Genomic DNA, 27,587 nt, shown 5'->3' with positions numbered 1-27,587 from the left:
ATAAATTCTGAGACTAGCGCGTGCATCGCTAACGCCAACACATGGGCCTTGCTTTTTGGTATCATGTGATAAAATAGGCTCCCTATTTACTACTGTGCAGCATTGTGCAGCTGCGAAACCGCCAACAGCTACGTAGCGAAGAACTCAATGGGGCAATTCATATACAACATACAAGAAGGTGAGTGCAAAGTTTTCATATTCGAATTGCGAGCTTTAGCAATCATATGAGCATTATTTTCCTGTGCATGAGACCTCCTTCTGGATAAAATCAAAACCAGTGGGGAGATGAAATATGAACAGTACAGCTTGCTTTGATTAGTTTGTTTTTTTCTGGGTAAAGATTTGTGGGTTGAGGTAAAATAGTTCTTTTTTTAACTGTGTTGCATGCTAAAATAAAAGAGAGAATGCGGAACGAGAAGCAGGACTCTTCAAGCACCGCGGTGTTTGTTTCTCGGGCAGGTGGCAGCTAAGAAAATAGTAACTTTGTCGCCGTTCTTGAGGGAAATTAGTGAACGCCTGTGCATCACATCAGCCGGAGGTGGCATCCTGACAGCAGACTGCGGATTCCACATCATTCTTTCGCCGAAGCAGTCAAGAGATGACTCCGAGGGCTCGGAAAAAACCGAGACTTCTGCGAAAAGAAACTTCCCCCGAGGGTTGAAAACAGGAATAAAACCGGAGAGGTTTCAGAACGATTATTCCAATGTATATTCAAACTGCAAAGGACGGACGCGGAAAACAATAAATAATGAACCCATAAAAGTGCGCTTCAGTTAATGTTTTTCTTCAGTTATAAAATACATCGGGGTATAGCCATTACATAATGCTTACCTTTCTGCTGGTAAGGGACAGCGACAGATAAGCGACAGATATTGCACGTTTCTGGTATACCTGAGAATGCGGGTACGGATGGTGAAATTAAGAAGACGATATTTTTGCAATGAGCTGCTGTTTACTTGGTACCGCATGCCAATTCCAAAAAGTTGTTTCCTCCAGAAAGAAAACAAAAGCCAGTAGCCCTTTTTGGTCTTGGCACATCACTTAATATTTCTTATATCTGGTAAATATTTAGAGCCGCTAAGGGATGATAGAGAAACGAAGTGCGATTAGAATGGAATGCTCTCCTGAATTGCAACATGGGCAGACGCCACGTGAGAGGCCTTTATAGTCTGCTGCCATTTCTTCCACTCCGTGCCGTGTCTCCCTCTCGTATTCTACCACCGAGATTCGCCCGCTTAGCGAGTGCAATTGACGGCAGCTCGAATTGAGCCTTCGAAGTTCGAAGCCCTCAAGTCAGTATTGGCTCTTTGTCAGCAAATGTTTTCAAAGGTGCACATCGTTTCAGTCAGCACTTCATCAACTATCTTCTGGCACTCTAACGCTATTCACTCAACAGGCATTTCTAAAAGGTACGCTGTCGGCTTGGCTCTCAGCTTCCTTTTTTTTTTCTTGGCGCAGTCAGCTTTGGACATCATACTCGCAGATCTCATGACATCACTAGATTGACTTCTGAAGAAAATGCAACCATTTATCTTTGAAACACCGTCGTGTAGAGACTGAACAGATAACTCTTCGGTAGCCACTTCTTGCCCCTTTGAGTGGTGCTTTCAGTGGTGCTTCTTATAGTGCTGCTCCTTTCAGTGCTGCAGCTTTGCCTCAGCATGGCTGTGAGTAGAGACAGAAGTATCCTCCTTTGATATCACACGCCAGAAAGTGGCAGACTTAGACAAGACAAGGCACCACGCAACCATGCACATATGTGAACAGCTATCCATTCAAAAGTGTTTTTAGCGTCAAAATTGGGGCGTATGTAGCAATATTTTATTTGGATATCCTTGTTTTTAGTGCCTTCCCAATGTTTTTGACTTCCGAAAAAAAAAAACCTAATTTTTTTCTAGTACTCAAATTTTTCTGACATTTTACATCTCTACTCCGGTGTATTCGTTCTGTCCGCGACGTGTTGTAAATAAAGACCACCTTCCCTCTGTGCAACACTGGTCAGGTAGAATCGACCACTATCTGAAGTTATTCGCCCATACTCTCGAGGGTCAATTTTTGGGGAAAGTTCTTTGAAGCGATACCTTCATTGCGCCAGGTTTCAAGCCGTCAGCGTGGCTGCACCTCAGCCGTGTCGGTGCCGGAGAGCATAGCTGTTGTCATGGCAACCGCCGCAGCTGGGATGGGGCCTCGCCTTGCCTGGTACTTCGTGCGGTTAGCGTGGCTGCGGCGGCCGCGTCGGGTGCCGGCGCTCGGCCAGCTGCGCATGCGAAATAGAGCGGAGAGCAGGCGAGGCGGTTGTAGTATAAAAGAGGCGTTTGACGGTGCAGCCCCTGCTAGAGATGGACGAGTCGGCTCGGCTGAAGGAAGCCAAAGACCGCCGTTGGAATGAAACCATGCGGCGGCGACGTGAAGAGACCGAAGATGAAGCTATCGCTTTTTACCAGGTTTAGCCATGCTAAACCATAAGGCAATTTTTTTTTGCTCTCAAAAACTGAAAAGGAAACTGGCCTTCCAGCGCCGTTTGTTAAATGCGTTAATGTGAATTCCTAACAGAATTTATTGTTGCCGCGCCTGGTATATTTATAACCCCGTACTGTCTGGGCAGCACTACTGCCTGCGGTATTTGTAAATAGCAAAATTTCCTAGGCGCGTTCTAACCGAATGCCTTTAGGGGTCGTAAATGAAAGCTCTTTTTTTGGAATATCGCTTGCGCTGGGAGGAGCACATAGTAATAGGAAAGAGAAAAGTGACCTTGATGCACGAAATACTGTTCGCAATGTCTCCGGTGGAAATGATCGCGCATAGTGCGGAAATCGCTACTTGGGTACAACAGTGTTCATGTAGTACGCACCCATCCCACGATCTTCCGCTGGCCATAGCCTTGGCGATGGTCGCCACCTCTGCAGAAACCATCTTCAGCGACTCTAAATCTGCGATTCGTAATTTCGCCAAAGGTCGGGTCTCCCCTGTCACCCTCTCTCTCCTCCACTCCACCAAACTCCATCTCCGCCCGATCCAATTGATCTGGGTCCCTGCGCACTCATCCCATCCAGGGAACGAGGAGGCCCACAATTATGCCCAAGGATTCGTCGACTGTGATGTGGTGTCGCCTGTTCTACGGACGGCGAGAGATCGTGTAGTTACATTTCATGAAATAACCATGCACTACCTATGAGTTATGAGTTAGTGCTATGAGTTAGTGCTATGAGTTAGTGCTATGAGTTAGTGCTATGAGTTAGTTGTCGCTCATTTGCCTAGTGTTTCTGATGAATTGCTATACTTGCAGGGTAGCGGTGATGTTGTGGAACAAACGTTTTGAAGCGCCCAGTGTTACACACCTTTACAGGCCCATAACGTGATGGTCGTTTACAGTTATTATGACCACTGATTGAGAACAGCAACGAAGAAAAACCATTAGTGTATTTGTCATAATAGAGATTTCAACGAGAGAGCTGCTATTGCTCGAATTTGCGCTGGTCTTCGAAATGAGTCTCCAACTTTTTCCTCAGGAATAAAAAAAGAAATGTCATCACAAGAGCACGCTTAGACACTTGAGAAAAACAAAATGAACTTTTTTTGACGCACTTTATTTTTCATCGGTTCCCGCCTAGAATCCAGCTGTCCTGCCCGGTTCTGCTGTGGCTCGGTGCGCTGCTTTGAGATGGACGTCCAGGACTACAGGGGTGTTGCCGTCATGCACTTTGTGCGGCCCCTGAGGTGCAACTGTTTTTGCTGGTGCTGCTGTTTGCAGGTGAGGCATGCGTTTTTATTTTACCTGAGGGGCTGAAAACACGAAATATTCGAAATGGGAAGGAGTTCGCGTTTTGTTCGCTGGTTTTTTGTAGGAACAAAAAAAGATCCTTGATTTACCTGGTGAAGCTAATTTCGACTTCGGTGCTTTAGCAAGTTTACCCTTGTTTAGCTTTGTTTATCTTTTGTTATAAATTTGCGAATTCCAGTTGCTCCCAAATGTTCTTGCAGTCGTTCCTCGGCTTTATTCTTCCGATAAGCCACTAGCCCTGCTTTTTGCGATTTGAGTCGCCGTTTCATTGTTTTCGGCTTTCTCTTAAGACACTTGTACACGCCTCTCAACAGCATGTTTCTCCGGTGATTTGATCATTATCCTCCTGCTTCGCTCTTCATCTGTTTCCGCATCTCATTTTGCAACCGCCCCGCCGCGGTGGCTCAGTGGTTATGGTGCTCGGCTGCTGACCCGAAAGACGCGGGTTCGATCCCGGCTGCGGCGGTTGAATTTTTTCTGGAGGAGAAAGTGTAGATGCCCGTGTACTGTGCGATGTCAGTGCACGTTAAAGAACCCCAGGTGGTCGAGATTTCCGGAGCCCTCCACTACGGCGTCTCTCATAGCCTGAGTCGCTTTGGGAAGTTAAACCCCATAAACCAAACCAAACTATTTAGCAACCTTACGCTGCCTTCACCGCTTAGCTTCGGCTTGCCGCTTCGCTATATTCACTTAATCGGTTGATTCACGTTGGCGCTTTCTTCTTCTGCGTCGCATTTAAACTGGCCACGCATGTCATTCGGCTTAGGTACCTGTCGAAGAGCCGGCTTCGTCCATGATTTACCGTTTGCTGCACTCCATGTTCCACCGGTGACTTCATCCTTCGCCTCTCCTTTCTGGCGTCTGCATGTGGACGCAACCTGGAGAGCGCCGCCGAACCACGCAGTGCGCAGGCGGCGCATCCGCGCTTGTGCCCCCCCCCCCCCCCCCCCCCCCCCCGTGCGTTGCTTGCACTCAGATACATCCGTTCGCACCCCAAAGACGCTGGATAACGTGTGCTCGGCATGCGCAGCCCGTTGAGCCGAACTACTGTATGAGATCGTGATATTGGATCTTGGTATATGGGACCACAAGGTACTGTGTAATAATATTTACGGATCATCTCACCCTCACTCAGGAAAATTTTTTGTCGTTTTCTCTTCCGCCTTTCCAGGAGATGGAAGTCCAAGCTCCTCCAGGAACGCCCATCGCCTACGTGTATCAAAACTGCTCCATCTGCATACCCTACTTCAGCATCTACGACAGGAGAAAGCAACAAGTGCTGAACATCGTTGGCCCCTTTTGCACCACCAGCCTGCCCTGCAAATGCGACGTCGAGTTCGAAGTAAGCGAACAACAAATGGTTTTAAAGAAGCAACATAAATGGCCAATGGTCCTGTTAGGCTATGGCTCTCAAGTATGTTGGGAGCGGGAGGTTGCCTGAAAACATCCCCCAGGAGGAAGATTTGTGAGCGTGCAATAACGCCTGAGTTGCCGTCGTTGTAAGTTCAACCCAGCTACCTATGTGCTTACCTTCGTTCCATCCACGCGCCGCGTGTGTCGGTGCATTTCACGACGCTTTGCTGCTGTATGTGTACTGTTACTGTGAACTGCTACAGCACATTCGTTTTCTCATGAAAATCACTCAACCAGAACATAGATCACTAGACAGACATATACAGAAGAAAACCTTACACTCACCAGCCAGCCACCACAAAGTGTATTGTTCTCTGCAGAGACAACTCTCAACAAGTAAATATTGCACTAAGTTATCCTCGTCCTTGATGTATGTCGTGGAAGTACCCAGACTCTAAACACTAATTGCTAAAATCGGGAATATCAAATATTTTACCGGTCTTCAGATGTATGGCTACAAACTATAACCTCGGCTTTATCAGACTAGCTAATCTTAGTTGAACCCTTAAAATTAGCATTACAACTCCAACAAGACTGAAAACCACGATCGTGAGATGAGACCTTGGAAGCAGGATCTCTGGTAGGACCAGCTATTAAGTAAAGTTTTCTTCGTTTTCTGTGCTGAATCTGTCCTTTCAAAATTAGCAAGAAGTATTGAATAAAACCAGTGTTTAAACTATTCGCGAATGTTTGGAAGGAATGAAAAAATATATATCCAGTCGACGAATGATTTTTCGGACTCTCTAGGAAACGCGAAACCATCCGAAATATCAGAGATTCCTAAAAATCAAATTCCACCTAAGAAATTTCTTTAGCTAAATTCCTTTAACTTTTTGCCATTACGCCGGAAGAAGGGGTCAGTAGTTTTGTGCACATTGTGAAGCTCCTCATTACTAAATCTTTACGCGCGTCGTGTACATAGAAGACGAGCGCTTTCAGAAGCTCGACGTGCGATGGGTGTACAGCCTTCAGCGTGTCGCCGGCGAACGTAGGGTTGTGCAAAATTTAGACGCGAAAGCGAACCCGCCGCTGCGGGAACTGCGCTACGCCCGCAATACGAAAGCCCGGAATGAGATGAAGATGATGGCGAAACGATAAGAACACAAACACAAACGGCCGAAGCAAGCGCTTCGTCGGTGTTGGTCTTCGTAATTAGGCCTAGCGACTAAAGCCAAGATCGATGTCGTAACCGGCGGTATGCATTTAGTGGTGCTTTACATCGTTTTGTCTGTAATCAAAACTCCAGTTGGCGGTCTCACGATATAAAAGTCAGGGTTACGGTGAGCTTTGCTGCGGATACGCCCGTCTCGCTTTGAAATGTATGCTTTTCTTACGCGCTCGCCGTCTCCGTGAAGCCGCACGCCACCTACGCGCGTCGCTACTACCTCCTCCCGTATTCGGGACGAAAATATGTATAGAAGAGCTTCACGAACTTTTATTAGTATTCATGTTTGCGCGATGGACGTCGTCCCAGAACGGTTCTAATTCGAAACCACGGGGGTGAAATGTACCGACTCGCGGACACTATCAGTCTCGCCATTTCAGAGCCTCCTTTTTAACTTGTATTTTGTATTGTTTAATCAAGGTTTCTATGTCCGCTGCAGTTGAGATGGACAATCTTACACTGTACACATTATATGGCGGCTTGGGTATTGGCCGAGAGTGTGAACGAGGTCTGAAAAATCTAGCAGTCAGTTGAGATGCGTCCGACACTTCAGGCGCTGTTATACATTGGCTCTATGGGCCTTGTTGCGATGCCGCGAAAAAGTCCGAATAAGCACACACGTACGAAAAATCAGGGGTCTGAATTTTCGGTCGTGGACTTCCAGAGGTGCTTCTGGAGTCCGCTATTGGACGCGAGGGGTTGACTAGCAGTTAATGTTTTCGTATGTATATCATTTACTTTACAAACTTCCTACCTGTGTTGAACTTTGTATTCCTGATGTTTTCTCAATAATTGTGCATTTAATAGCCCACCCTAACGATGGTCTGCTGCCCCAGCGCGTTCTGCCATTGGCGGTGCGGGCAGGGCGCACTTTCTCTTATTGGTTTTTATTGTCCGCCATAACGAAAGTCTGTCCAATTGCATTTACTTCTACGTATCACCCACTCTAGACAATGTCTGTTCAGCTAAACTCGTTGTGCCCTAAGCGATGCGGGCTGGGCGACATATTTTTAGTTCTATTAAACCTCCCAAACTAACGAATGCCTGTTGAATTCAAGGTGAAGTCCTTAAATGGCGTCGTCGTAGGGAAAATCACCAAGCAGTTCAGCGGGATCGTGAAGGAGTTGTTCACGGACGCTGACGTTTTCGGCGTTTCTTTCCCCCTGGACATGGACGTGCATATGAAGGCGGCACTCATCGCAGCAGCCATGCTCATTGTAAGTACTCGGCTTGCTTGCTTTGTTCTAAAAAAAAAATTAAGTCACGCGATTCCAGCAACCCCCGCTACACTTTTCGAGCCAGCCGTTCCAAGCAGGGCACTCGAAAGGAAGGGAAGATAAGAAAACAAAGCAGGGTCAAAGCAGCTATTATGTTGGAGATGATAATGTTGTTAATGTTAAGGATAAGCGATAGTGATAATGATAATGTTAAGGTAAGCGAGATGAATTAACACAGGAGGTAAGCTAATGTAAGTATGTGGAATATAGGCGGACAATATTTCATTTGAAAAACAAAACTATAGGATAACGCACCTGGAGGCGGTTAGCGGAAGTCAATGTGTACCAAGATAGAAAAAAAAAATGCTGAGGTTGCCGATGCCGGCGCCTGCAAAGGGGATCTTAAAGGTCTGTAATATGCGCTAAAAAGCAGATTAGCATTTGACGCAACTCTCGCCGTCAAATGCTAACTCCTCGCTTGGCAAGGAAGCCCTGGAATTCAACGAAAAAATGACGCTCTTCTACGGAAATGTGTTACAAAGTAGCAGCAGTGCTCCAGAGATTACCGCTAAGGAGACAACGGAACAAGGTTAAACTACTGTGAGCTAATCTGGGAGTATACAACAAAGGAATATATACAAAAGCTCTGCATACTGCAAAAAAGGTTTCCTCGCGCAGTAGGAAATGTACATAGTCGTTTTCACTCACGTGAAGTATTTTTAAAATGTGGCGTGATGCCTATTATGACTATATATGACTACCGATTAAGTAAGTTTTACAGAGGAAATAAAGGGTGGTGGTTCATTCTTAAGACAGACAGCTAACCTACGAAACAACGCTCACCCATGCCACGCGCTGCGACGAACCGTGGAATTTAAGAACATACCGCGCAACTAATGGTCCACAAACACTGCAAAATCAGTGGCCGAGGATATTAAATAAACTGAACAGAAAATACATATAGCAAGAATTATGCACATTTAAAGTATCAAACTATACTACAGGTTCGAATGATTGTCTTCGATTTTCTTACTGCCAATCCGCAATTGTACTAGTTTTTCTGCTTGTTACTGCTTGATTTTGCTCTCAACGTATTTTCTTTCCGTTATGTCCTTTCGCCTTGAGTCTGTTGAGGAATTTTGCGGGGTCGCAGCGGAGCACCACAGAGAGACGACCAGCGTGGCAGGCTTCTAGTTCCGGACTGCCCGTGCCGGGCGTGCGCACCCAGCACGCGCTGTTCATCTTTATTTTCCTCTAGCGCGGGAACGCCGATCTCAGCGCCGGCGCTTTATAGCGTCGCCGGGCGCCACAGGGCCCCCCGCCTAGACGGAACGTCGAAATGTGGACTCGGTGGAAGAGAGGAGGGAATGAGTGTCCAGTAAGTTCATGTCAGGGTCCGGGAAGAGCCGTCGGGTGGAGGACGCGGGCTCAGGTGGACGAGCCTGGCTGCTGCGCAACGGGCGAATGATGCAGGGTAGCGAGCTGACAATGGACATGGGGGCAGGGGAGGCCATGGTCAGGCCGTCACCGGCTGTAGTGCTGCCCGCTGACACAAGTGTCAGCGATGTTGGAGTGTTGCGGCTGATGTCCATGGGGATCTGACGCACCGTGTACGCGATCACAAGCACAGGAGCGGCCGAAACGGCTCCATGGACTGACAGCAGATGTGGTGGGACCGTCGACACAACGGTGACAGCTGGGACGATGCCGGAGCAAGTTGCTGGGCTCAATCCAAGGTGCTTGGATGAAACGGGAGTGACAGTCCGGAGCACCTCGCCACTGTCGATGCGCGTGTGGGCATGAGAAGCTGTGGATGTCTGCACGAAGGTTGTGGCAGTGACAGGCCGTGTAGTTGAGACTGCTACATCAGATGGCTGGCGGACAGCAAGAGACACAGCTGGTGGATGGACAGTTGCCGCACTACTCGGTGTGGGTAACTTGATCATTCGGTGCTGAAGATTGCTCAAGTCAGGCACCAAAACAGGCGCTTGCTGCGACAGTGTCGAGTTGCCAGGGTCAGACGCCGAGAAGTGGGTGACAGTACCGAGGGTTTGGAGCGTGGCCCCTTGGGCAGGCGGTGTGTCTGCCTGGGTAGTGGAATTGGTATCTGACAGATGCTGTGGTGGCGGCCTCAACCTCACAGCAGAGGCCTGCAGAGCTGTTGACGGTAGTGACGAGGTAGGTGGGGATGCCGGAAGCCTCGGCACGGCTGCTGCCGCAGAGTTGTCCTTGGCTGCAGGAGGCTCTGGCGACAATGCCACTGAAGCGCAAGGAGGCAGAGCTAGAGACGCGGGTCGGATAGTAGTGGGAGCAGGGCGCGAGGCGGAGCTCGTGCGGATCCCACCTGGTGTGGCGTCGAGAGAGACAACCGGGCTGGAGACGCTGGACGGGAGTGGCGGCGATGCGGCGAGGGGCTGCTGAGGCGGGCCGGGTTCTGATGAAGGCTGCGTGGGCGCGAGCGAGGCCGGTGCAGGGCCAGAGGCTGGCGGCGGCGAAAACGGGTCCGCTGCGTCGTAGAGCGGCGGCGAAACGTAGTAGGCGCCGAAGTACGCCAAGACGGCCGCACGAAGCTCATCGTATGGCCGGCCGCCGAAAGCAGAGTAGGTGAGCCGACGCAGGAGGTCGGCCGGGAGGATGTCGCAAAGGACTTCGTGTTTGAACGGCTGGATGGTGATGCCGTTCAGGTACATCGCAGCCTCCAGTTGGGCGAACCACCCGCCGACGCCTGCAGGCCGGAACGCCGGGAGCGGCGGGTCGAAACTTGGGTGCTGCCAGTACGCCATGCTGGAACGCCGCTGGGATAGAAGGCACGGTTCGCCGGGTCACCACTGTTGAGGAATTTTGCGGGGTCGCAGCGGAGCACCACAGAGAGACGACCAGCGTGGCAGGCTTCTAGTTCCGGACTGCCCGTGCCGGGCGTGCGCGCCCAGCACGCGCTGTTCATCTTTATTTTCCTCTAGCGCGGGAACGCCGATCTCAGCGCCGGCGCTTTATAGCGTCGCCGGGCGCTACAAGTCCATGCATTACGCCTTGGGTTTGCTTTACCCGCTTTTAATGTATATGTGCTGATGTTATTTCCATCGGACGAGTGAATAGTATTTGATTGTTCTCTCTCGCCTGCCTCGACAGCAACTGTGTATGCATATTTGTACCATTTATTGTTTCCGTGAAATTGTATTGTCATTTTTTTTCTGCCTTATAACATGCCAAATCTACGTACTAACCACTCTGGAAGATCATCAGGGTGTATCTTGTACTGTTTTCTATGCCGCATAAACCAAGGGAACACAGCGGATTTTTTTATCTACTTTGTGGTGTTAATCAATGAAGATTATTACTGAATATGTTATAGTTTTAAATATAATTGATTAGAAAAGCAGAAGAAGAAAAACCACATGCCGCCGTTGGGTTCGGTAATCAATTATATTAATTATATTGAAAACGATAACATATTCAGTAATATTCTCCATTGATTAACACCACAAAGTAGCTAAAAAAATTTTTTGTGTTCCCTTGATTTCTGTCGCTGTTGACTTCTCTCATAAGTATAACGAGCCCCTCATTCCCATTCCCTCGTCTGCTTAATGGCTTAACGAGGGCTTCGGTTCTGGCAGCCGTGATACCTTAGGAAGCATAAGAGGGTTGTCACACAGCTACCACCTTCGCCGTTCGCTGACGTTCCACGTCACACAGCGGTAACTCAGGACGTACTACGTCTGCCGCTTATGAGCGTGGGTGGCGCTGATGAACACTCGCAAGGTTAGGTTACTTGTAAACATAAATACCCCCGAAAGCAGAAGATCATACATCCGTCGCCGTAGCTCAGTTGTTAGAGCACCGGATGCGTAATTCGGAGGTCGTGGGTTCGCTTCCCATCGGCGGCATGTAGTTGTTTTTTCTTCTGCTTTTCTAATAAATTATATTTAAAACGATAACATATTCAGTAATATTCTCCATTGATTAACACCACAAAGTAGACAAAAAAGATCCCCAGGGTTCCCTTGGTTTCTGTGGCTGTTGGCTTCTCTCATGAGTATAACGAGCCCCTCAATCCCTTTCCCTCTTATATGTATATATATATAAGTAAGTAATATAAGTAATGTAACTGTACAGCTGTCATCTGCATGGGGGTGTGCGGCTCTTTCAAGCTGTCATTTATGACAGCTTTTACTTCCGGTCTCCAGCGTCATGTACGGCATATACATGACTAAAAGCATAATTATTATTATTATTATTGAAGACGTTTTTGTTTCTTTTAAAGTAGTCTCACAGGCTTCCTAAAAGTTAATATTTTTTATAGGAATTAATAGGCTCTTTTGTTCATCTTGATCTTATACTGCAGGACTTCCTGTTCTTCGAGGAAGCGAAAAACCCGACCACCGAGTAGCTGCAATGCGGCGATGAAGAGGCCCGCAGCGCTAAGACTATCGCTGTCTGCAGGCTGGGCTTAGACATCGCATTTCGCAATTTTCGCCAAAAAATATTGCAACGAAATGTTGTTCGACAATCATGATGTCCTATAATAAAATCGGCTTAATGTAAACTACTATAAATAGGTAGAAAAGCAGATAGGTGTACCTTCGGAACCATTTTTTTTTTGTGTTTAGCAGACACAGTTTGCAGACCAAATACTCTCTTAAAAAAAATAACGGCTGAAGTAGCACCCTTTAGAAGCTTCCGTTTTTGCATTGTGAAAAATAGAAACGTTTCCTTGGTGTCGTCTGCTATTGTGGGTTCACGCCCTGTGTTCGCGCCATCAGAAACTTACCCCGAACATTTTTATGAGAAAGTCGTTGGCGCGTGCAAACGGCTGGATCTCACCGTGTCCTGGCGTAGCGCTCACGTATTTTGCGCGAAGAAATACAAACTATGAAGCGGAAAGCTGTTCTACCACAAGTAAGTGACTGCAGTGTTCATGCTTACGTGCGGCAAACGGACAAGACGACGAGAGAAAGCGTGGTCCATGATGTGTTTTCTACCGTCGTCTCACCCCTGTAAACACTTTTTTGGACCTTTACTGACCCAAGCTGAAATGAACCACGCCAATAGCAGTTCACAAATCAATCACACACTTGCGTTTATCATCCAGAGGAGCTCAAAAATTCACTCTTCCCTGAAACGGCGTGTCGGTACAAACACAGGGTGTTTCACCTAAGACTTTACACAGTTTTTAAGACTAGGCTTTTTGAGTTGCAACACTTTCTCCGGCATAGCACTGTCAGCGGTGTAATACATAAGAATACATAAAAAGTGATGACCTGCAGGCGGTTAACAAACATTGAATAGTTAACTTTATAACTATCACTATTCGGTTCCTTAATTATTGAGAGGTCTGTAGCCCAGCGTAATATTCATATCAGTTTTTAGAATTTCAAAAACGTGGTTACCCCCGGCGCTGTAGCCCAACAAATTTTGGTTTCTTCGCGCCAAAATACACGCGCTTTCGAGAAGATTGCAGGCAAAGCTCTTCGATATAGCCAAAATTTGTTGAGCCACAGCTTCGAAGGTAACCGCCTTTTCGAAATTCTAAAAATTAATATGGATATTACTTACGGTGAGCTGCTCGCCTGTCAGTATTTAATGAGCCTAAAGGTGACAGTTAAAAAAGTTATCTATTCAATATTGTTTACCAGCAAGGCTGCTTCCACTGTTTTGAGCTCAGTACTGGCGGCAGCTTGCATGGTACTATACTCCGTTTCATACATAGCAGTCAACGCGGCCAAGGCTGCGGCGCCTGTTCGCGCTCCTCGTCCGCATCGCAATGTAGTGCGTCAAAAGTAAAAGCAGTAATGATCTTAAAATTAAAGCAACTGTTAGTCTATATTGTAGTACGATGATAAAAGTGTTTGATTTTGCAAAAAAGATTGCTTTTTCTTTTATGTTCTTCAAAAGAGAGTGCCTTAGTTTTTTGGGTTTTTTTTCCGGCCCCTCCTGCATCAGGTTATCGCAGCTAGGCCGGCCGGTCATATCGTCTGCTTTCGTCAACCTCTTCGTGCGCCCTCTTAATGCACCATAGAACCTCGTCGTCGGCTTCTCACAATAACAATGCCAACTGCAGCGGCAAGGGCGCTAACATACGGCATCACTTCTTGCGTTCGAAGCCACTACACCTTGGCCGATCCCCCCCAAGTGGGCATGTGCCATCGTTTAAGAGGAGGAAGAAGAAGAAGAAGAAGAAGAAGAAGAAGAAGAAGAAGAAGAAGAGGAAGAAGAAGAAGAAGAAGAAGAAGAAGAAGAAGAAGAAGGAGAAGAAGGAGAAGAAGAAGAAGAAGAAGAAGTAAGGTGCCGTCTTAAGCAACGTTAATGGAACTAAAAACTCTGCTCTTTCTCATGATCAATATTTCTCTGGAACGAAAGCTTTCCGAAACATGGAATATTTAGCCCCGTTCTCTATTTCAGTCACCGATCTCACAGTATTTGTTTAGCTTATTTCAATTGCACATCTAAGTTTCTTTTTTTTTCCTAATTGATATTATTATCATTATTATTTTATTTTTCCCCATCATTATTTTCTTGTTTAACATTTTGTGCACTTATCAGTTGCCGCCTGTGTCTTGGCCGATCCCCCGCAGTGGGTACGCGCCATTATCTAGAGGAAAACAACAACAACAACGACGACAACAGGGACGACCACTGAACCATGACGCGCGCCGTAACTCCGCGGGCTCAGTGTGAGTATTGAATATGAAAATACAAAGATTCATTGCATTTCTTGGACTTTACAGCGTCTAACGTGCCTCTAAAACCTTTCTTTGTGCCTCTAATCTGATTCACCTGGTGACTATCGCAGTATTTCTGCTTGCCATGTAGTTGTTCTCGGGGGGATGGTCAATGCCATTGGCAAGCACGAGTAGCTTTCTGTGGATTTAAAAAAAAAAGGTCATACACTGTGTGTTTCCGCATTACGCTTTCGAAGACAATTAAATAACGAATTTTTCTTCACAAAGTTTTCGCGACTGGGGGTTTTTAGGTCACCGGCTGGCTTATGTGGCATCAGGGCAGGAATGCTCACTGAAGTCGAAACACTCAAATTGGAGGGAACCGCCAGTACCCGCCGCGTTGGCTCAGTGGTTAGGGCGGGGGCTACTAAGCCGGAGTACCCGGGTTTCGAACCCGGCCGCGGCGGCAGCGTTTCGATGGAGGCGTAACACACAAGGCGCCCGTGTGCTTTGCGGTGCCAGTGCAGGTTAAAGATCCTGAAGTGGTCGAAATTATTCAGGAGCCCTCCACTACGGCATATCTTTCTCTCTTTCTTCGTTCACCCCCTCCTTCCTCCCTTCCCTTACGGCGCGGTTCGGGTGTCCACCGAGATATGTGAGACAGTTACTGCGCCATTTCCTTTCCTAAAAAAAATAATAATAGGCAATCAAACTTAGACGCAATAGCGTCAGCGGGTTCAATAGCGTCAACAGTGGCTCAGCGGCTAGCGATGAGTCACTGCCCTCCAATCACAGGTGCTGCCACTGGTGGGGCCTGGGTGCCCAAGTTGCTCTCCCCGAGCAACCTCTCGCGACCAATTATTACTTTAACTGTCACCTTCTAGGTGGTCAGTTTGATCACAGTCAAGTGGTTATGACGCCGCACCGTCACGTGACCTAGGTGCCCCACCTATAGCCTGCTTCTCGGGGGATCTTTCGCTCACAACGCCGCCTCCGACGTCGACGTCGGGTTTTCTCCATAATGCGAGTCTTAAATTCACCGCGTTAAAACAGAATTTCTGAAGCGTGGAACAAGCGTGTCGGATATTTGATTTGTGCTTGGTAAATCATTCTGTCACCTGGCGAAAATAGGAGCCAAGGCGCCGATGTCTGGAGAAGTTCTGGCATCATAGACGGGGACCCACGAACAGTCGCCAATCGCCGTGGGCTTTTCGAGGCGCAGTAGTTCAGTCTGTCCTCCATGTAGTCGCATCACCTACGCAACTTTCCCTTCTTTGGACTACGCAGCCAACTCTATCCAGCCTGGCAGAACCTTTTTGATAAATAATCCGGCGGCACATTAAACATATATAAAAATTAGCCTGCCTCTAAGATTGCTCCTATTAAACGCCGAATCAGAAAAAGGTGAGGTCCCACGTCTAGATTCTGGAAGATCGCATCACCTATTAGCATTGAAATATGAAATGGACTGCCCAGTTCCAGTAATTGGTTGTCCAAGTTTAATCTATGAGCCCCTGCAGAGTTCTCCTGCCCCCTTTTCTACCTGTTTCTAAACAGTCGCCGCCATCGGGGCCGTTATCGAAAGCGGTGAGCAAACGACAATTCCTAAACGTGTCTATAAATGACCTGTGAAGTCAGTATTACTAAAAAATTTGGAGGAGACATTAAGCTTCGCCTTAAGGGTATGACGTGATAGCTTTAGTGGGTTAATGTGCACATATGCGGAATTGGTCATTCTCGACTTTGCATTCATGGATCCCTGAGACCCTCATACCACTTCTGGCGCAGTGGTGCAGCGGTTCAGCGATGGCCTTGCGATGGAAGGGGCTCGCGGCGGTGGGCCTTGTGTGGCCCAGTTTGTTCTTCCCGAGTGAACAATCATTAACTGACACCTGCCACGGTAGGCGGCTTGCTCACTATCCGGTGGGAAGGTCGTGAGGACACCGCAAGGTCACGTAGTCTAGGTTGCCCACCTGCCTCCTAAGTTGCTCTCTGGGGGAGCACATGTCAGAGCCATGCCCGTGATTTTTCGCTCACAACGCCCACACCGGATTTTCTGCGTAACGGGGTCTTTAGCGCTATAGCGCTATCGCGTTGAAACGAGTGTCTAGCGGCACAGCTAAGTTGTGAGGGATGTGCAGAAATGCTTGTATGCTGTGCGATGTCAGCCCACGTTAACAGAACCCAACGTGATCTGAATAATCCGGAGCCCTTACGGCATCCCTCATAGCCGATGTGTCGCTTCGGTACGTTGAGCCCGACATGCCATACCATACCATACCATACCATACCATACCATACCATACCATACCATACCATACCATACCATACCATACCATACCATACCATACCATAGCACATCAAGTCATACCAAAGCATAACCATGCTGCACTACACCATACCGTACCGTAGCATACCATAACATAACCTACCATACCACTGCAGACAATACTATACCGTACTGCTGCATACCATACCATAACATACCATACTGCATCACACCATTTACCATACCATACCATACCATACCATTCCATACCATACCATACCATACCATACCATACCATACCATACCATACCATACCATACCATACCATACCATACCATGCCATGCCATGCCATGCCATGCCATACCATACCATACCACACGATACCATTGCACATCAAGTCATACCATAGCATAACCATGCTACACCACGTCATACCATATATACCATACCATAACATACCACTGCAGACCATACCATACGGGTACCATTGCGTAACATACCATGCCATAACATCACCCCGTACCGTACCATAGTCATACCATAGCATGACCGTAGCGTAGCATAGCATACCATTCCATACCATACCGCTTGAGAAGTGCTAAGGTTTTGCACTATAAATGATAGGCATTTGAAAGCATGGTTGCTATATTAAGCAGTTTTTTGTTTGCATCACACCCAGCGCCAGTCGTTGGCGGACAGCCTGGTTTGCGGCCGAGAGCCGCGGTTGCTGCCGGCGCACGGGTTCCTCGACCAGGCAAGTTACTCCAACTTCACTTAATAGCATTCGTTAAACGGCCTTTTCAGGGAACAAACGTCTTACAGGCAGCATCAAAACAGAAGCTGTCGCATTAGGTCGAACTGAGGGAGACGTTGTTCAGTTATCAGGTAAAAAAGATCTTCGTGAAAATAAAAAGAAATCCGTCACTGCTCGCACTCTTGTCAAAGCTTCGGCCTGTCGCTTCCGGCTCCTATGCGTGGTGAACAGAGGACTTTTACAGAGAGCACTTACTGCCTCTGAGCACTTAATGATTTCTTCTGCTTGCAACCATGGGGCTTAGGCGATATCCCTTGGGTGGCTTGGCCTTTTCAACTTATGAACGAGATGTTCGCAAGGGGGAGGTTGTGAGCTATATAGTTGATACTACATCTAGTCGTCTAACTTGTTGCATTGTGGGAACAATGTAATAGTTAGAGGTCAAAAAGAAAAGATTGAAGCGAAATTTGCGCATTTATTAAGAACTGATAGAAAGTCGGAGCACCATTGACGAACAAGGCTGGAATTACATGATGATCGGCTTTTAATTCTAGTTCATTTTCATTTCAATTGTTGCAGTCAAGTTACGGCAAAGACACAGAGCAGAATTCAAATGAAACAAAAGATAAACCGATAACTTAGGGCATTATTTAGCAAGCGCATAGTGAACTATTATTCCATAACAATTATTCGATGCAAATGCGTGATCAATTGCCTTTGCGAGCCCCTCCCACAACAGCAGCAATGCTTCCAGCACCATTAACTGGAAAGAACGCGATGCTTAAGAGAATGACGCTCTCTAAGGACTTATACATGCGAAAGAACGGTATTGTATACTGCAGCGTCGTACGACCTCTGTCTCCTGTGGGTGCTGAGGTAAGGCATTTTTGCGGGAAGTGATTTGCTTGCATGGCGTTTGACAAAAGGTGCGGCTTGGTTTTGAGCTGTGAAAACAAAGCGGGCAGCTTAGGCCGTTCGTTCTTCAGGCCTAACACTTTCGGGAACTAGAGCACTGCATGACTAGAGAGCATATGGGTTGCACGAGGACAGGTTACGCTCGTAGAACTGCGTGCTGCGGAGAGCTTGGGATACCTCCGCAAGGGCCACGACTGAAGCTCTGCTTCTAAGCAAGACGTTGTTTCAGGACGTCGCATACGCCGCCGTAACGTTAATTGTGTAATCGCTACCGATATCTTGTAATTCGCGCATGCGCGATGTTGTCAGAGTGGCCTTATAGTTATATTTGTTGTACTTATACTTTCCCACATTATTTCTGCTTTATTGTCGTCGGTGTACAGCTTAGTTCTTCTCACGGCATGAGTTGCATGCTGGAAAGAAATACCTCTCAGTGAGGCTGTGGGCGGACTAGAATGCTTGGATTCGTGCTTAAAGGAGCGTGGCCTTGACATGCAACCACACTGGTTTCGCCCAGTGACTGAGAGAGGATCGTTACAACCGAGTTTGCTTTCTGCACTCAAGGTCGCCCAAGAAGGAGCTTGTTGCCACGGTGTTCTCTGCTGCTGCCTGCCTCATGCCACCGCTCTGAAACTACGCTTGTTTTTGATAGCGTGGAAAGAAGGGCGCCTTTTTTTGTCGCACTGCTTCAAGAGCTTTCACAAGAGCTTGTTAACGGAAGTGTTAACTTTTCTTTCCAAACTAACTTACAACACTGACTGACAAGAAAAGAAGACAGAAGAATGAATGAGCGCCTTTAATTACACCAATTAGCAAGGTCGCAGTCAAAATATGGTGATTTCTCATTGCGACGAAATTAACTTGTTCGTAATATGAAAATCAAATATTTCATTAAATAAGTGCGAGTGATAGGAATCGTATGACGTTAGCTAGGTTTTTTAATAAATCAAGTGCGCCTGAAGTGACAAATTAATTGCAGCTGCGCAAGTTGTTTGCGTGTACGGATTATTAAAACTCACACTGATTGACATCGTCATTTCTGTCCGCAGTGCTGAGACCTCCGGTACCAACTGCCGCCATCGTTTGTCCACCTGGTCTTGAGTACCTGGCAGTCATAGACCAAATAATAATTCAGCAAAATGTGGAACTCGTCGAAGGTGAGGGGAAAGCAAAAGCTCAGAATATTGAATTGTGTCGACCTTCTAAAAAGATAGGATTCACTTACTACCTGCTGTATACGCATAAGAAACACACTACTTCAGTTGGTGTTCGTATTTACATTTTGCTGCCCTCTGTAGTTGTGGATGATGTTTGGACCCTTACTTACAGTCCTGCATGCTGAGTTGAAAAAATTCACACGGACACCTGTTTCCATTATGTGTCGCTAATGCGACAACATTAGACGTTGATGCCTTTACACAAAGTGCCATCACTTCCGGTTTGGTGACGCATTTCCTCCTGCCAATGTAATTGCTCCGGTCTGGTGACGTCACTTCATTCTAGCCAATCAGCGAACATAGGTTCCGACGAGGCGCTTTCTTCCCGATGCGGCTTCTAATGTTACCGCATTAAAACAAATGTTAGGAACAGCGCACTGACATACCAGTGCTGTGAAGAACTTGAGCGCGGACCTCACCAAGGTCTGCCCGGGACGCACAGCCTTCCAATCCCCGAGTGGCGACGGCGGCGTCGGTGGTGTCAGCGCGACTGCTGCTTAACGTGCTTAAACCCAGAATGTACATAATGAAGCATGTTCAAAGCGCCTTTATTTGTTTTCGGTCTCCGTAAGTAAACCTGAACCACATGCTAGAGTGTACGCACGAGTTCGAACAGAACCACGACAATTTTCGATTCGGTGCTTTAGTTGCAATCATACGCGAAGGAACAGACGCGAGAGCGCTGTGTAGGTTTCAAATATCATGCGTGGCACAGTTATTTCATATTTGCGCTGTACCGAAAATTGGTGCATACCTCCTGCTGAAAGCAGACTGAGGAACAGCGTGCTAATGCATTGGCGGAGTCCTACCAAGGGAACTGGAGCGTAGATATCGTTTTCAGATAGAGTAGCGCTGGTCTAGGATTGGGATTCAATCCCCAGTGACGCCGGGTACCCGCCATTTTTCTAATGGGTTGAAGATTTGCCCGACCTGGTGCTCGGCATTTCTTAGGTGAAATGCTTTGGAAAGGGGTCTCTGACCAAACCGTTGCCTTGGGCAGGCCGTGTCCAAGGGCAACACGTCACTGCGTATTACTTTGATTACAGACTAATTGTCCCATTATTTCATCAAAATACATTTTGTTGTGTTTGACAGCTTCTATAACTTATACCGAAGAAAAATATGCGCGTGGTCACTTAAATCGCAACTATTTTCTTATGTTGCGTGTTTGTGGCGCACGTTTGTGCATCCTAATAATGTCAGACTAGCACGTGCTTAGCTAATGCGAACACATGTGCCTTTCCTTTTTTGTACCGTGTGATAAACTAAAGTTTCTCCTTGCTGTTTTGCAGCCATCCTCGGCTGTGAAACCGCCAACAGCTACGTAGCAAGTAACTCAATGGGGCAGTTCATATACAACATCCAAGAAGGTGAGTGGAAAGTTTGAAATTCGAATTGCGAGGTTCAGCAATGATATAAAATGAGCTTTATTTTCCAGTGCATGAGACCTCCATCCGAATAAAATCAAATGCAGTGGAAAGATAAAATGTGAACACTGCATGCTTGGATTTATTTCTTTTCTGAGTGAAGTTTTGTAGATTTGAATAGGAGACTAATTTTTTTTAACTGCGTTATATGCTAAAATAAGAGAGAGAGAATGCGGGACGAAAAACAGGCAAGACAGCCGGCGACGTTTGTAATTAGCTGTAGGCGCGTCGTAAACAAATACTTTGAGCAGCCGGAAGTGAGACATCTTTTTTCCGCTTATGCGTTTGCAGGGAGTCGAACCCTGCAAAAAGCTAGGTGAGGGAAAAGTGACTGTGATGCACGAGAGGTTGTCCGCCTTGTCTCCGTTGGAAATGTCCACTCGTACTGGGGAAATCTCAACCTGAGGGAAAGGGTGCCCATGCTGTATTGTCTCTAGAATAGCAATTCTGCGCTATTTATTTCAGACGAGCAGACACGCACACCTGACAGGTCGGAGGCTGATTCCAAATACGTTAATTGAAACACAAACGCGTACATTTGTTTAGAAAGAAGGCAAGGAACACATGCGCATTTATCTTCGTCAAAAGAAAAGAACATTGTAGTTTACGGAGGCTAGACAGCATTTTATCGTTTATGTTTTCATTATCTGACTTCAATCTCTTGCAGAGGGGCGGAAGTGGTGCTGAGCCACGTGTCGCATCTCTCCTTTATAAAAAGTACTTCAGACAGTTGACGCGCTAATCTATGTTCACTTCTGATAAGAATTCTGATCTCCTCGAGTCGTGGCTCACAGTTTCCAACCTTGTCTTCAGTGGAAGCGCGGCAGTAGGCGGGTAGATTCTGAAGCAAGTTCGATGTGTTTTGTATCCACTTTTCATATTCCCTGGCATGTTCGCTGGCACAACTACCGGTTTGTCCTACATATACTTTGCCACATGAAAGGGATATCTCGTAGACCACGCCCGTGGGACATCAGACGTATGGCTTTGCCTGTTTCGTACTACAGCCGGAAGTCGCAGGGCCACTACTGAGGACCTTAGGGCACATCATTGCGAATTTACACGGTGCAGAGAATACCATTGGTACGCCGTGCTTGTTGCCACTTCTTTTGAGGTTGTGGGACGCTCTGTGAATGTACGAGATCAACATTTTTTTGGCGTTGCCAAGTTCGTTTTGTCCTCACTTTTTTTGCCATTCCCTTGATTTTCAGCAAGTGCCTCTGGGTAACAGATGTCAACACGTGGTCAGGGAACACTTTTTTGCGCAGTCTGGCAACTTCAGCCTGATAGCTCACCTGTATCACTTGAGGGAATAACTTTAGGAGTGCAAATTTTAGAGAGAGGGTCGCAATAGCCATCTTTGAAGTTTTTCATTGGTGCAATCAAAGGGAAAAAACCTTGCTTAGTTCTAGGCAGGTACCTCCAGCAAGCATGATTTTCTACAAGCTGTATGTTGAGGTGCAGAAATTGCTTTTGTTCGGGTAACTCGGGCGGGAAAGAGAGTCCCCTTATCTTGTTTTCCGAACTGCTGTAAAATTTTGTTCGCGGTTTCCTCAGAAGAACCTGTGTTACGATTCTTCAAAGCCACAAAAAATCACCCAAATACCTAAAGAAGTTTAGGACTGCTCCATCGTCAGTTTGTGAAGCCTAAGTGTCGTAAATTGATGCAAGAAAAGTGTTACACAAAACTGAAACGACACGTGGTCCGATGCAAATGCCCTGGCGCTGTAGAAACCAACGGTTGTGAAATTGGATAAAAGTCGAATTGACGTACTCTTAAGGTGGCATTAAATATTCGACACTCAACCCAACCGTATTCTGGGAGGCAATTGTTCGATCCCGGCCGCGGCGGTTGAATTTCTTTGGAGGAGAAATTCGAGGCCCGTGTACTGTGCGATGTCAGTGCACGTTAAAGAACCCCAGGTGGTCGAAATTTCCGGAGCCCTCCACTACGGCGTCTCTCATAGCCTCAGTCGCTTTGGGACGTTAAACCCCATAAACCAACCAACCAACCAATTGTGCCGTTTCTCTCTGTAAATTCTCTCATAGCACTTAACAGGTCGTTAAGGGTTGCTGAATAAAACAGATCCTCAACATTTATCGAGAACAAATATACAATATGATGCTGTCCGTCCAATAGGCTGGCAACATCCAAGGAATAGTTCTTAGCTAAAGGGTCAAACATTGCCAAATTATTCAAGTGCTTAAGCGGAAAACGAATGAGGTGCTATTGTCACTTATCTCTCTCGCTAACAGTTGTTCTTGGCAGGGCACCGTGCTTGTTCTATTGTAGGTAGAATGCATCACCAACCAGCACCTCAACGTGTTTTATTAAGCGCACTCATGTTGTACGCAGGAATGCGATGATCTTCCAGCTGAGAGCCATTTTGCTGCATTCGCAAACATTTTGATCAAACTCGCCCTTTGAAGCAGATCTCTTTCAAGGACTATGAAACGCCGTCCTGGGGTGGTAGCAATGCTCTGAATTGATTCTCGAGCCGTCTTTTTGTGTTTCGGGTGTGTTGCTACACCAGGGTAGCGGTGAAGTTCTGGATGAGGTAAACCTATCACAGCACCTGGTTTTTCACACCTTTGCACACCGACAACGTAGGGGTCGCATACAGTTACTATGAGCACTTATTAAGGACACCAGCGTGCAAAAATACAAGAGTATTTGTCACAGCCGAGACTTGAGTGAAACAGCCGTTAATTTTTTACTACGCGCTCGTCTCCCAAAACACCTGCAAGCTTTCGTTCAGCGAAAGAAAAGTAATAAAAGACTTCGAAAGAACACGCCGAAACACTTGAAATAAAACAGAATGAACCTTTGTTCTTTTTAACGCATTTTTTTTCTGCCTGTTCCCGCATAGATTCCGGCTGTTGTGCCCGGTGCTGCTGTGGCCCGAGGCGGTGCTTCGAGATGGACGTCACGGACTACAGGGGCATTGCCGTCATGCACTTTGTGCGCCCCCTGAGATGTATAAATTGCACCTATTTCTGCTGTTTGCAGGTAAGGGACACTTTTAGTCTAAACTTTCTGGCTGAAAACGCGGATATCTTCAAAATGGGAAGGAGTTCACGTTTTGTTTGCAGGTTCTTGTAGGGATATAACGAGCCACAATTTCCCTGGTTAAGCTAAAATCGACTTACGTGCACTAGCACGTTTTCCCTTGTTTAGATTTTTATAAGCTTTGAAGGCCTCGCCTCCTAGGGAACGGGGTTCGCGAGCCATGGACTCGCTCGACAAGTGACGCAGCCACTTTTTATTACTATGAACTTTTACATAAACTGTACACGTGTATAACTGGCTGATGCCAATTCAAAGAACGTAGCTTGTTCTACAGTGTGCTGCAATGTGCTTCGCGTCGTACAAAGTGCTACGCCCGGTCCGGAAAGCACTCGCCCAGAATCATAGCGACACGCACTTCCGTAGAGAGCACGCGCCATTATATTAACCCCCTTGAGACAGTGTGAGGTGATGACATTGGATCGTAAGATATGGGACCATAAGGTGATACATAATGATAGTGTGGGATCACCTTATCCTCACTGCGGGACAAACTTTTTGTCCTTTTCTCTGCCGTCTTTCCAGGAGATGGAAGTCCAAGCTCCTCCAGGAACAACCATCGCGTACGTGTATCAAGAGTGCTCCATCTGCTATCCCACCTTCAGCATCTGCGACAGAAGAAGGCAAAAAGTGCTGAGCATCGTGGGACCCATTTGCACACACAGCATACCCTGCAAATGCGACGTCGAGTTCGACGTAAGTGCCTAGAAAGACATATGCTAGACAAAGAGGGTCTAGAAAGACATATACATAGATCACTCTACATTCCAACTATTACGAACAGGGATTCGAAAAATAATCACTTCTTTATTGTACTACAGACTCTAATCCCAACTGTAACTGACCAGCTAATCTTAGTAGAACACTTAACATTCAGAGGTGATGGATTTAAATCCCACCTGTGGAATGTGGTTGTTTTTTCTTCTGCTTTTTAATCACCTTTCAGTAATTACTCCATTAATCCCCAACTGATGAAAACCACATATTTAAAAAAAAGAACATCTCCAGTGCTGCTTGGTTTCTGTGACTGTTGGCTTCCGTCATGTATCTCATAATGAACTCCTCTTTTTCCTTCCCTTATATGCTCAATAGCTAATTGGGCCTCGATTCTGGCAGTTTTGATGCCTTTTGTAGCATAGCAGTGCTATCGCATAGCTCTCGCCCCCACCATTCGATCACGCCCCTACGTGGCCATCGCAGTAATACATAACGTACTACGTTCGCCGATATGGACGAGGATGGTGCTGGTGAAACTCTTAATGTTAAGTTACAGTACACATAAATACCCTCGAAAAAGATGATTGGACATCCGTCGCCACAGCTTAGTTGGTAGAGTACCGGGCGCGAAATTCGGAGCTCGTGGGTTCAGATCCCACCGGCGGCATGTGGTTTTTTTTTTCCTCGGCTTTGTAATCAGTTAGGTTTCAATAATTACCCTATTAACCTTCCGTCTGATGAATACCACAAATTAAAAAAAAAAATCTCCTATGCTGCTTGGTTTCGGTGACTGTTGGCTTCCGTCATGCATCACTGCACCAAGACTAAAAACAGCGATACTGGGTTCTTGACGGTAGGGTATCAGGTAAAGCCAACTATTCGGTAAAGCTTTCTTTGTTTTCAGTGCTGAATTTGTCTGTTCCAGCAATCACAGATCACAGCATCACAGATATTAAATCATCTCTAAATTTAAGCTCTCTTGGAAAGCGAAGACTTGTAACCCTGTTATGTCACTTTCACAAGATGTATCACAATCACTCGCCATTCACAGATTCTCATATCAAACCAGCACATCGCATTTTCCCCCGATTAGACCACTGCTTCAAAGTGCAACCCCAGATAGCTCACACTGAACTTATGCGTCATTCGCCATTGTTCCTTGCCATCTATCACTGGAATAAACTACCTGCAGAAATTGTTCTCGAAAACAATTACGACACATTTCTTAACAAACTGAAGAGCTTACTCTTTGCTGGCCCTTAATGAAATATTATCAGAAGTGTATTCTTTTTTAGATTGTCTTGAACAATGTGGTCCACGTGTGTGCGTGTTTTAAAATACTTTACTTATCCTGTTGTCTTCCCTATTTATCTGAGCTCATGTTTGTTTATGCTTTGTGATATTTTTCACTGTGTTATGTAATACGATTGCTTTATTGTTTTTCTTTAACCCCCTATGTAATGCCTGTAAAGGGCCTGTAGGGTATTTGAATAAAAAAAAAAAAACAGCAGCGCGAAGTATAGAGAAAATTCGGCGATTAAACTAATCGCGAATGTTTGGAACTGGGCGAAAAAAGTATCTATTGTTCTTCCGAAGATGCTTCTGGAGCCCCGCTAATGAACCTGATGGACTGACTAGCAGTTAATGTTCGCGTATCGCGTCATTTACCTAACAATCCGCCTGCCCGTACTGAAATTCGCCATGAAAATAACCCGCACTAACGGCCCGTTGTACAATACCTGCATATTGCACTAAAGGCGGCACAGGCAGGTCATAATATTTCCTATTTATTTTTATTACCCACGGCAATGAAAGTCTAGTAAATTATGGTCGTTTCTATCTCTCCCTTCCCCTAAATAATGTATGTTCAGTTAAGACATTTGTGGCATGGGCGACGCGGGCTGGGCGCGGTTATTTTGGTGCGCTGGCATAAAAAATGCCAAACAATGGCCACACAAGGCATTCGTATCTAAGTAGCATTTCACCTAACTACGCAAATCGACCGTGATTTCTATTTCTTTTTAACCTCCCAAACTAACGAATTCCTGTTGAATTCAAGGTAAATTCCACAAATGGCTTCGTCATTGGGAAAATAACCAAGCAGTTCGCTGGGATACTGAAGGAGTTTTTCACGGACGCTGACGTTTTCGGCGTTACTTTTCCCCTGGACATGGACGTGCATCTGAAGGCGGCACTCATCGCAGCAACCATGCTCATCGTAAGCACCACGCTTGCTTGCTTTGTTAGAAACAAAAAAATAATCACCCGCGCACCGCACTTGCAACAGCACTTTTTGCACCAGGCGTTCCCAGCCGAGCTCTTCATGGGGAAGGAAGGGGGGGGGGGGGGGGGTGTTACAGAAAGCAAAATAAGGTCAAAACAACTAAGAGCTTGAGAGATGATAATGTTGTGACGATACGCCAGAGTAATAAAAAACTGAGGAAGCAAACTAACGTAAGTTTAGGGAATAGAGGCAGACAATAAATTAATTGGATAACAGAAGTAGAATAATACGCCCGCGCACTGAAAGCGAAACTCAGGGTGTACAGAGATAAAAAATCGTAGATTGTCGACGCCTACACAGGCGCAGTTTAAAGCCTGTTATGTGCTAAAAATCACCCATGAAAATTAAAGGCATAGTCTGCAAACTCCCCAGGATTATAAAAACTGTCCCCATCGAATACGAACTCTTCTCTATGCAAGGAAGCCGTAGAGCTGAACAGAAAAATGACGCCTTTCTAGGCAATTGTTTTTACAAAGTAGTAGCACTGCTTCAGAGCTTGTCGTAAGGTACACTGCCGAGCATTGGGCTTCTGTGTTTATCGTGTGCCGTTCTCATAGGCTGCCTAATGTTGTTCTCTTTTTTTTGTATAGGAAGTAATTTGCTCTTTTGGTCGTTTTGATTTCATTGTACTGCAGGATTTTATGTTCTTCGAAGAAGCGTACGGCAAAAGCGATGACAGGGCACCTGGAATGCTGGAATGA

The 27,587-nt window shown here is 46.4% G+C and overlaps 2 protein-coding genes across 2 annotated transcripts; both read left to right on the top strand.

Moving 5' to 3' along the window:
• The first annotated feature begins 100 nt into the window (after positions 1–100).
• On the top strand, positions 101–11,982 carry LOC149342286 (phospholipid scramblase 1-like). The gene is made up of 5 exons (XM_089542137.1): positions 101–178; positions 3,612–3,751; positions 4,953–5,123; positions 7,418–7,576; positions 11,919–11,982. The coding sequence occupies exons 1-5, from the start codon at positions 148–150 to the stop codon at positions 11,961–11,963; spliced, it is 546 nt and encodes a 181-aa protein (XP_089398263.1). The 5' UTR covers positions 101–147; the 3' UTR covers positions 11,964–11,982.
• Positions 11,983–14,156: 2,174 nt separating this feature from the next.
• LOC149342285 (phospholipid scramblase 2-like) lies at positions 14,157–27,587 on the top strand. The gene is made up of 8 exons (XM_089546777.1): positions 14,157–14,247; positions 17,185–17,259; positions 19,224–19,331; positions 20,684–20,761; positions 23,689–23,828; positions 24,411–24,581; positions 26,662–26,820; positions 27,522–27,587. The coding sequence occupies exons 1-8, from the start codon at positions 14,217–14,219 to the stop codon at positions 27,585–27,587; spliced, it is 828 nt and encodes a 275-aa protein (XP_089402903.1). The 5' UTR covers positions 14,157–14,216.

This window comes from Amblyomma mixtum, chromosome 5 (genome assembly GCF_055824585.1).
Source record: "Amblyomma mixtum isolate Tamu chromosome 5, ASM5582458v1, whole genome shotgun sequence".
Taxonomy (NCBI): Eukaryota; Metazoa; Arthropoda; class Arachnida; order Ixodida; family Ixodidae; genus Amblyomma; species Amblyomma mixtum.
This window is presented reverse-complemented; position numbering and strand designations above follow the sequence as displayed.

What these genes read in the sequence shown, in the direction of transcription:
- LOC149342286 (XM_089542137.1), top strand. Translation starts at nt 148, where the DNA reads ATGGGGCAATTCATATACAACATACAAGAAG. An exon ending in CATATACAACATACAAGAAG is followed by an intron (nt 179 to 3,611) that starts GTGAGTGCAAAG and finishes GTTCCCGCCTAG; the next exon opens with AATCCAGCTGTCCTGCCCGG. An exon ending in TCGCAGCAGCCATGCTCATT is followed by an intron (nt 7,577 to 11,918) that starts GTAAGTACTCGG and finishes CTTATACTGCAG; the next exon opens with GACTTCCTGTTCTTCGAGGA.
- LOC149342285 (XM_089546777.1), top strand. Translation starts at nt 14,217, where the DNA reads ATGACGCGCGCCGTAACTCCGCGGGCTCAGT. An exon ending in CGCACGGGTTCCTCGACCAG is followed by an intron (nt 17,260 to 19,223) that starts GCAAGTTACTCC and finishes TTCTGTCCGCAG; the next exon opens with TGCTGAGACCTCCGGTACCA. An exon ending in AATGCGACGTCGAGTTCGAC is followed by an intron (nt 24,582 to 26,661) that starts GTAAGTGCCTAG and finishes GTTGAATTCAAG; the next exon opens with GTAAATTCCACAAATGGCTT.